This window comes from Phyllostomus discolor, chromosome 4 (genome assembly GCF_004126475.2).
Source record: "Phyllostomus discolor isolate MPI-MPIP mPhyDis1 chromosome 4, mPhyDis1.pri.v3, whole genome shotgun sequence".
NCBI classification, from domain to species: domain Eukaryota; kingdom Metazoa; phylum Chordata; class Mammalia; order Chiroptera; family Phyllostomidae; genus Phyllostomus; species Phyllostomus discolor.
Window position 1 is genome coordinate 6,195,142 of NC_040906.2, and position 9,898 is coordinate 6,205,039.

Consider the following 9,898-nt stretch of genomic DNA (forward strand, 5'->3'; position numbering starts at 1 on the left):
CCAAATATTGTTTCCTGACATTGGCAGGAGTATAGCCTTGGCTTCACAATAAATAAAATATTCACTGTGCTCTGCTGTTGTAATTGATAGTTGGCCAGATTCTCTGACTTGGATGGGCCTCCAACTGCATGATGTAGTTGGGTGGAGATAGAGAGTACTCCACAATTGGGCAGAATCACTATCCTGGCTCCCTTAATGGGTGGGTATAAGCTATACTCTATTGTTGAATGAGCTTACTGGGTAGGCTCCCTGAATGAGTGAAGCCACAGACTGTGTTAATCCATTGGACAGCATTGTAGGGTGGGCTCTCTTGCTAGATGGAGTTACAAATCTGGCTCCACATATCATCTGAACCATAGGAATGGTGGTTTGGCTGCCAGGGTTTTCTGGCCAAGCCTTTTAAATGGCCAGGACTGGGGCAACACTCGGCAGTTGAGTGGATCTTGCACATTTGTTTTTCTGGTTGGCCAGGGTGCTAGATTGGACTCCATGGTTGGTATGGTGTGACTTGGGGCCCAAATCAGGTAAAACTGCCAACTGAGCTCTCTGGCCAGATGGTATGAGGGGCTGTACCCTGCAGAAGGGAAGAACCACTAGTTGGGCTCTCTCTTTGGGGACTGCTGTAAGCAGAATGAAGTCCACAAAGGTCTGAGTGCTGAGTGCCAAAAGCCCTACTTTTGCTTGAGTTTTTATTAGTGATGTAGTAGCCAGAAATCATCTAGCTTGTGCCTAAGCCATACTGCTGCATGACATGGAGATGTAAAAGGGATTACAACCCTTGAATCCTGAAATCTTTGCAGGTGGCACCAACCTAAGTCATTCCCATGTTCTGCAGAGACAGGACATTGCTTTCAACTTACTATTTTCACTAAAGAAAGCTTCAGTTGCAAAGCTTTCAATCTGGCCTTTAGTAGGACAGTCACTGTTATTTCCTAGGTTAAGAAATGGTAGGATGAGAAACGAGGTTGGCAAACTGCTATGTGTGTCCTGATTATAACTTTGGGAACTTGGGATATGACTGCTGGATGACTGCATGGACTGAGTGGGCTCAGTGTTAGGTGGTCATTACCTTACCTCCATAAATGTGTTGTAACAGGGGCCATTATGCTGTTTTTGGTTCTCAGATATCAATTTAGATACTGTATTAATAATGCTTAAAATTTTTGTGTATTTTCTTTGTTTTGAATTTGGTTATTTGAATAATTGGCCATAGGTATCTTTGGTGGAGAACTCAGAAAATTATTACTGTGTACATTTGCACAATCCTTTCTTATAAGAACTGTCCTCATTTCCATCCACAGTTTATGGAGTAAATATTAGCTGAGGTCTGGAAAGTGATCAAGGAATGTTACATTTTCATTGAGGTAGCACCTGAGCCATCTAATCATCTATTTTTAGTCTCTTTTGTTGATTGATATGAAACAATGTCCTGTTGGCTGCTCTGTCTTGTCTGTAAGAACATCATCTTTATTAGCTATTTCCTTAGACATCTCTGGGTCAGGGATCCCTGGTTGTCATTTAAAGTTTGCTGCCATTACAGAGACTGCTCATCTTCCTCTGACAGTTTACTGCTGCCATGTAGCTTCAATCATTCTGGAATGTTATCATTTCATTTGCTACTAGGGAATCCAGCTTTTACATGATTCCTACATTATTCCAACCTACAGAGGACAGTCCCACCTGAGCATCTCAGGGATGTAGGTGCCCCGTCAACTGTGCATTCCTTATGACTTGTTAAGGTGGTGTTTCTGAGACCTCATGAGGGCACAGTCATCTGATGGATGGGTTTTCCAACTGTAGAATTAGAGCCATGCCATCTTCCTAAGGCTTATTCACTCTATTTTTTTGTCAGCTCTGGCAAGTCTAGTATTTCTTTCACTTTTGCTAGTGTGCACTGTGCTTTGCAGCAAGCCCCTAAGAACTAGTCAGGAACATATTAAAATCATAGACTTTGGACTTGGTCAATCTAATTAAACTCTGTGGCTAAGAGAGTGTATCTGTGTCAGTAGCTCCCCTCCCAACCAGTGTTAGATTCTAACATTGTTTTTCTGGGATCCACTCCCACACACAATCTCTTAGCACCTGGTGGTACATGTGGACAGTTCTATAGCTGTATTGGAGTAAACCATGTCTTCAGCTGGCCAGCTTATCTAGCATATTTCTAGTTTCATTATGATGAGAGAACTCTGCATATTCTTAGTTTGGACAAGATGGGGGTAGGAAAGAGATCTGCCTATCAACAGGGACAGAGGACCCTTTTGCTGGCCTATGAGTTCAGAAGGATCTAGAGTTCAGAATCCTCAGGTGCATCTACCTAGGATACCTCATTCTGAGTTTCAGGGCTTCATGCTTTCTTTATCAGGGCCCTGACTTTGACTTAACAGGCCACCCTGAGCTCAGAATTCAGTCTTACCTGATGTTCTGTCATTCTTAAAATTAGGGCCTGTGGCAGGCCTTCTTTACTGTCTGTTTTCCAGCTGCAGGTGATAATATATTTAAGCATGTCATGTACTCCTTTTAATACATCAGTGAGGTTAAAAATAGCCACCAAACTGTACAGTTCTTATTATTACTATTTCTTGCTTTATGAATGCTAGATAATTGTAACAGGTAGTATACCTGTTCCTTTAAATCTCATTTAGGTGAATATTTTTGCAGTTGCACCACTTGAACACCCCAGGCACTATCAATATTCTCCATGTAATCATCTGGCTAGACAGTGATCCAACTCAGAACTCCATGCTTAGAGCTGGCTGGCTAAGACCATTGTGTGCCAGGTTTCCTAAAAACAAAGACAGTTAAAGTGTCTTAACTAAGTGATTTATTGTGAGAATTCTCTCAGAAGGAGGGTAAGGGAAGCAGGGTACAAAGGAGGGGAAGCTAAGCAAGGATGTGGCCATAGCTGGACAACAGCTCTAGTCTGATTCTCTGGGGAGTTCAGGAACATGAATTACTCCACAGAGCTGGTTCAACCTTAGAGTGGGAATAAGCCCCCAGGCCAAAATGATGTAACATTCAGGTGAACTTGGCTCCATTTGACCCAAAGCAATACCCTGGGGAGAGGTGGCATCAGCAGCCAACCCTCATAGCAGCAGGGGGATAGGACATCTTCCTGAAAGCAAGACTTTTCAGAATATGAACAGCATCAACTACACCAGTGCACTGTTCTAATTTGTCTTCTGAATAGCAAAGATATCTTTGAAAGTCTTCTTAAAATCATTCTTAGTGAATTCTGTGTCATTGCACTGGAAAAAAAAAAACAAAAATAATAACACTCATTATCAGTGTCCTTAGACACCTTGCAATTGACAATGATCACGACTCATAACCAGGTTAAGTCTAAAAACACAAGCAGCTAAGAGTAACTTCTTTCCTAAGAGTGTGATTACTTCCACCTAACTAGATAGAAATGGGAAATCATTACTACACTGGAGGACTCTTACTCATTAGGTTTGGGTTGTCTCTTTCAGTGAGAATTAGAAAAGTAATCTAAGATCTTAGTAACAATCAAATATCACAGATGTCTATGTACAACCAGTAACCTTCCTTTCACCTTGTCACTTCTATTCCCCTCTTGAGTCCCCTGTTAAGTACATAGTCCATTCACATGCAAAGGACTCTGCAGTTTGGGATCCCTGAGAGTTCTGAGTGAGTATATTTGGGGAGAGGCAAGAAGGACAGTATGACTTTAGGGTAAAATCCTCTCCTTAGGTTTGGAGCAGGGAGGAAGTGACTGTTCTCTGTGGGCATCTGACACCTTTTCAGAGGGGAAGGAGCCCTCAGGGGCTGGGGTTCTGGCTGCAGAGAAACCTTCTGACTCACTGTTACTCTCCCTGGTGAGCTTAAATCCTGAATTTAAAAACCTACTCACTTCCTGAACCCTTGCTTATTATGGCCTTTCATATGATGAGAGAAACTCTAAAATTTCCCAGCACCAGGAAATGAAGGCAGAGTGACTTAATGGAAGGAAAATGATATAGAAGCCGGGGAGCACTTACACTGGGGATAGTGAAGAATTCTTCCATGGCCCGCACAAAATGTCCCACATAGGGGTAGTCTCCCTTAATTAGACTCTTCTTGATTTCATCCAACTTCCTAAGTTTCTCTAGGCATCGAGAAGCCTCCTCAACCTGGTGAGGAATATATCAATAAGAGAGTTACTGACGTAGTGCAGTGGCTGCCTTCTGTGGATTCCCATCAAATCCAGCAGAAATCCAAGGTGAAGATAAAGGCAGCTCATGCTCTCCCTCCCAGAGGCCTCAGATCACATATCGCATGAGTGCCCGTGTCAAAGTTAGGTAATATCATGGTGGCCTGTATTGATAGTTTGTTGTTGTTACTCACATAATTTTCATGTGGAACATTTGAGAAAACTTTGCTCTCTAAAGGGCCATAGACATTTAAGAGGAGGAACGCACATTTCTGCAAAAGAAGGAGGCAGTGAATTAAAAGAGCTTGGAGAGAATGAGCCCATAGTCATGCCCAGACACACGCATGCATACGCCAGTCTTCTAAAAGTTTCCCCAAACTGGTATTGCTCTTGGACACTAACAGGTAATGGCTGAGTATTTTTCTGCAAACAGGTCTGGTGAGTTTTCAGCGTGGTTGAGGCGCTATCAGAAAACTAGGCACTGTTTGGCATCTACCCCCTCATCCTGTGACTGATTGACTTCTTACATGTGAGGAGAAAGGAGAATGCTTAGGGTTCAAATTCAACTTACCAGATTTTCTTCAGGCCCCATAACCTTCACCAGGACTTCAGATTCCCTGTCATGTTGCTGTCTTGGAGGATTTCCTATTGTGCAGTATGTACACTTCCAACCATTCCTGAGATGTCAGATATAAATGAGCAAGGAAAGGACCAGAAACAGTTACTATCACTATGGCTACCACTGTTCTCCTTTCATGAATGGCCAGTAGGCAGACCAGGGATGAATACACCTCCTAGGGTCTCCACAATTTTTATGTGATGACCCTCCTCCCATAGAGGGTAGTCACAGAGGGTGAGTGGGTGGAGGGTGGTGTCAGGGCCAGTAGTGGGCTCTCCTTTCCCTGCCTGGAGCACCAGGAGCCCTACCCACCAGGCCACAGTGTTTGAGACTGTTCCCTAACTCCTGGAGGCCTCAGGCCTCCATTAGCCTGTTGAAAATATGCAAAATGAGGAAACCACACCACGTATCCTTCCTTTTCTAAATAAACACAAAACACAAAGAGCTGGCATTTCCACTTCTATAAACAGGGGTCTGTGCTGGGAGAGTTCTGGAAAGGACAGTAACATTATGAAGGCAAAGGACCCAGCCATCGGCCTCAGCCTCCCAGAGGCTAGAGAACGTTTCCCTCCTGCTGCCAGCATCTTTCAGCAGCTCCTGGGATCATACTGCTGATCCTGTACCTCCAGCCCAGCTCTGTCCCCATCAGGATACAAGGAAGAATATCGCAGGGGGAGTGAGCATTGCAGGAAGAAGGGTCTATAAAATGAGAGAAGGGGTCTGCTTCTCACAAACCTTCTAGTCTCCACAGGTGGGAGGTGACAGCCCTCATGAAAGACTCTGGAACAAGTACCACAGTGAAGGAGCGTTCCTCCATCCTGACAGATCACACATTTGGCTGAGTTTTTCACCTAGAAGATAAAACAATGACCACATCCCCATGAGCTTCTGACAACCAGCACTGTGGGAATCTAGGACTAATGGCCTTTGTGCAAACCTTCAGGGACTCCTCTGTGTTTCACTGAGCTAGCTGTGAAAGGAGAGCACAAAATGGGGGTTTCAGAAGAAGGATTCTTGTTCTGCTGTGAAGTTCAAGAGGAGCCTTTGTGACCAGACTGGAGAAGTTCTTTTCCTGTTAAACCAGAGATCCTAACACAGAACCACAGGCAACAAAACAAGAGGATGATTTCATAAGAATTTGAATCATCTTATTGCCTTGCAGATAGAAGAAGTTTCTGAAGTACAGTGTTAAATCCTTTCACTTACACCACAGTGGCTAACATTACTGTTGGAAAAGGGGTATGTTGAGAAACTAATAAGATGGAATAAACTTTCGAGAAAGCACTGCATCCTGTATTCTTGGCTGTAGGCTTCCCATGAGTTGAATGGCCTGTTACAGCTTCCTGGACTGTAGATTCAGTGCCCAGAGGGACCCAGGGCCTGTGGCACTGCCTTTGGGTTAGAAAGACCATGACACAGGTGGCCAGGAGATACCTGGAAGGATGGAGGCCTTTGGCTCTGGAAGCCTGAGGAAGATGCCCCATGACTCAGCTTGGCATGTAAGGTGTGGAGGCTCCATCTCTGTGTGGCCAGGGAGTAACAATTGCATTGTTTCATAAACAATGTGAAGGTCCTCTTCCCCCAACCAATGTACTCAACTGAAACTGTATTGTTACCTGTCTCAATATAAATAACTACATTTCATTTTATTTGGAAAAGATTAAATTTGACAGCATTTGCTTCCAAGTCTTGTAGCACTTCTTCCCATTAAACCCAATCAAATTTATAGAGCAGATATGAAGATACCCTGTGTTATATACAAACACATGTGTTCATGACAAAGAACTGGCCTGTGACTGAGCCCTTTGTTAGTGAAGGAAACACAGTGTAAGGACTAATATTAAAGCTCACTGTCAGGTGCTGCCGTGACATCTGGTAACATTGAGATGGTCTTAGAGGGCCTGTCTGCATGTCTCCAGCTCTCCTGGACAGGGCCCCACAACTAAATAATGCTGCTTGGCAAGGGGCTACCACTGTCCTGCCCATGAGAGAATATCAGGTTTCAGTTCTCTGTCAGCCATGGAATTTTTCACATAGACCAGCCACAGCCTCCTATGGAAACACGGATTCCCCTCACCCTCCCAGCCCCTGGTTGTCTACTCAGTTACACAGGGCAATCCCGGTGAGGCCTGTGGGTCTGGCTCTGCCCTTCTTCCTTGGTCTGGGAGTAGAAGTGACTAATAACACCGGTCAACTAATCTTTGCAGTGACAAATGCCATTACTTCCTATCCCTCAAATGTCCGGTGGACATCCCATCTTCATCAATAGGATGAACAGGAGGTGATTACAATAACAACAAAAAAACACTTTCTTGTACGTTTTTAAAATGAAAGTCAGTATTTACATATGAATGTGGAACAATCAGGAACGATATGAGCCCCTTTTGCTTTCCTGGTTCTGCCTTCTGAGAAAACCCAGGTAGTTTGAGGATCACTTGAGGGTTGTTCTATCCCAGATAGAAACATCCTATCTATCCCATGGTCTATTGGAGAAATTCCTCCCCTCTTGTGACCATCTGAGGTGACACAAATGAGATTGGTTTGGGGACTGGCCCCCACATTGATGAGTGCTGGGTGGAGGGAAGTGGGCTGTTGAGGAGCAGGAGGAGGCAGGGATGACAGCATCCACCCTTGTCTACTGTGACTCCTGCTTTCTCCAAACACATGCATTCTGTGCCATCTTTCTCCTGGGGTTACTTCCTCAGACTCACTGCTGTATCACTTTCCCTTCCCATCCTTGTCCTCCTCCAACATTTAGACAGAATCCCTCAGGTTCCCATCATTGGCCATTTGAATGGCCCCAAATGATCAAATTACTTTCAAAGCTGCAGTTCTATTGCTATGTCTCCAGCTCCCAACTGTCCAGTCTGTCTCCTGCCTTTGTACACATCCCTGTGTTCACCCAGCATCTTCTTCTGGGCCCTTGGATCACACCCCAAACTCATGCAGTCAAAACTGAATGTATTCTCTTATCCCCACACCCACTACCTGTTCTTTCTTGATGCTTCCATTTCATAAAACTACAACTTCCACAGAAAACCTGAGAATCCAACCTGATCTATACACTTTTTCTTATTGCAAATAAAAACTATCCCCTCTCCTCCTCACAGTAATTTTTAGGCTTCCAGTGTTGGTTCCATTGTCTCTGCAAGGTCCATCGCAAACAGGGACGTTGAGACCCTAATGAACCCAACAACCACAATACACAAAGAACAGAAAGGTCCTTCTTGAAGCCAATGGGCAGAGTAAGAGTAATTTGGTACACAGCCATGTTATTTCTCTTAATTTAGGAATTAATAAAGATAAAAAGCCACTAAGATTTATTTTGAATCTTCTTCAGGGATTTGGGATAAATAGTCTTAACTTGGGGGAATCAGGTTCTGGTCCTTTCTTTTAATTTAAAATATATCCATATATGAGAAAGTGCAAGTACCAAGGATGTTGGGAAGCACCCTGCCTGGTTTCAGAAGCTGTAAGCTCCCCATGGCTAAGGCTGAGTGAGTGAGTGACTTTTCAGATCATAAGCCACTAAGGAGACAAAGCTTATCTCCCTGGGAAAAGCCCTGCTTCTGCTCCCTTTTCTTCACCCTGCCTGGCCCCCAATGCTTGGTAGGTTAGCCAATGACGGATAAGATTTCCCAAGGGGGGAACAATCAAAGACAGGCACGGTCATGGGGAGGTCCCAGGAAAGAATTTGGGGGACTATAGCAAAAGGGGGTGATGGACCCTCACCCCTCAGCTTTGACATAGCCTGAGTCCTCATTCTGTCTGGGAGAAGTCTCCTAATCTCTTGGCTGCCTCACTTCCCCTGCTTGACTTAAGCCTGAAACAATGCTGGTGGGGGTGCCACCCTGTGCTTAAAAGGGCAGATGATCAAGCCTAAGAAAGAATACATAAAATCCTGTGAAACCTGCTTTGCTAAGAATGTTCTCAATTAAACAATAAGGGTCCAAGCAAGAAATGATTTTGTTCCCCAAAGTTTTGTAGCCCTTTAGCTAACAGACCCTGACTCAGAATAAACCTTTGTAGTTCTCTGTATGCTATCTGTTGTTTGATCCTTACTGCCTGACAATGATTAATGAACTTTACCAGTATTCTTATACAAATTGCACCCAATAAAATCTTGTCAAGGCAAGGGTTGGCACACTCTTCCCTTCAGAGAGTAGCCATCCCATCCCTTTTCCTCCACAGGACTCGGGAGTCCATGTACATTTATCTCGTATCTCATCCATAACGCTGCAGACACTGTGAGCCGGTACATGCATCACCAAGGGACATCTTGTCAAGAGCTTCCATTCTGTGTTCTGGGAGAATCCTGAATCACATGCACAGTGGAGGCTGAGACTGCTCCAGCATTAATGCCTGAGACAATTTCCTTCTCTTCACTGTAGGGACTCATAGTCCCTCTCACTCTCTAGAAAGTGGCAACCCTATTCCCACAAACACAAGGAAATAACAAACATAACCAGTGCATAAGAATCTTGCATCCCCAATCTTTTAATCAAGACCAGACTCTTATCCCTTTGGCTCTTTGTTTCTTAGCCCATCTGCACACTTGAATTGTCAGAGAAGAGCATATAAAGTAATAACGCCCTGGTTCCAAAGTCTGAGGTTCTGATCAATTGATCTGGGTGGGGCTTAGGCATTGACATTCTCCTTAAATCGTAAAACAAGTAACTTATGTATGAAAAGCATCTGGAGATTGTTTAACAATTCTAATGTTCAAGTCATAATTCAGAATAGTTAAATCAACATTTTGTCTAGAGTGGGATTCAGGTAATGTCATTTTCCAAAGGTGATTCCAGTACAACCCAAATTGAGATTTAGCCTGAGCCAGTGTGGTTATTAATGCATGAGAATCTTATAAGTCAATGTTGACGTGTCCTGTAATATCTATCCTAGCAAACATTATTATTAACAGGAGTGAGGCTCCTCTTCCTGGAACAGTTGTTTTCTCCTCCCCACAGACTGTTGGTTACTAGCAGTATGACGGGACCCTCTGGGTCACCATCTCTTTTTCAGGGTCCTGGGAACCATGCACATGTCCCAGAGAAGAAATCCACCACCACCTGCAGCTCTTTTAAGCCACCACCCTGATGATAAAATGAGTGCAACGTCCTCCATACTCC

At 44.0% G+C, this 9,898-nt stretch overlaps 2 protein-coding genes and 1 long non-coding RNA gene across 4 annotated transcripts in view; 1 reads left to right on the plus strand and 2 right to left on the minus strand.

Moving 5' to 3' along the window:
* Positions 1–9,898, minus strand: part of LOC118500399 (nuclear body protein SP140-like) — a 240,638-nt gene that overhangs the window by 112,790 nt on the left and 117,950 nt on the right. The window lies entirely within an intron of this gene.
* On the minus strand, positions 3,384–5,622 carry LOC118500403 (nuclear body protein SP140-like protein). Of its 2 annotated transcripts, none has more exons than XM_036025012.1 (3): positions 4,722–5,143; positions 4,345–4,422; positions 3,384–4,130 (listed from the first exon to the last, which is right to left on the minus strand). In XM_036025012.1, the coding sequence occupies exons 1-3, from the start codon at positions 4,740–4,742 to the stop codon at positions 3,900–3,902; spliced, it is 330 nt and encodes a 109-aa protein (XP_035880905.1). In that variant the 5' UTR covers positions 4,743–5,143; the 3' UTR covers positions 3,384–3,899. The 2 variants fall into 2 exon arrangements, 1 of the variants encoding a protein (XP_035880905.1); XR_004902963.1 differs by lacking the exon at positions 3,384–4,130 and adding an exon at positions 5,505–5,622 and having other exon boundaries at positions 4,404–4,422; positions 4,722–4,827.
* LOC118500407 lies at positions 4,743–5,864 on the plus strand. The gene is made up of 2 exons (XR_004902967.1): positions 4,743–4,834; positions 5,512–5,864. It is a non-coding gene; the product is annotated as an uncharacterized LOC118500407 (long non-coding RNA).

Bases quoted from the DNA above. Each gene is read 5' to 3' on its own strand.
- LOC118500403 (XM_036025012.1), bottom strand. From the start codon at position 4,742: ATGGGGCCTGAAGAAAATCTG. The intron at 4,423-4,721 runs GTAAGTTGAATT...CTTCTTTTGCAG, and splicing joins TGGGGCCTGAAGAAAATCTG to AAATGTGCGTTCCTCCTCTT. The intron at 4,131-4,344 runs GTGAGTAACAAC...ATTCCTCACCAG, and splicing joins ATGTTCCACATGAAAATTAT to GTTGAGGAGGCTTCTCGATG.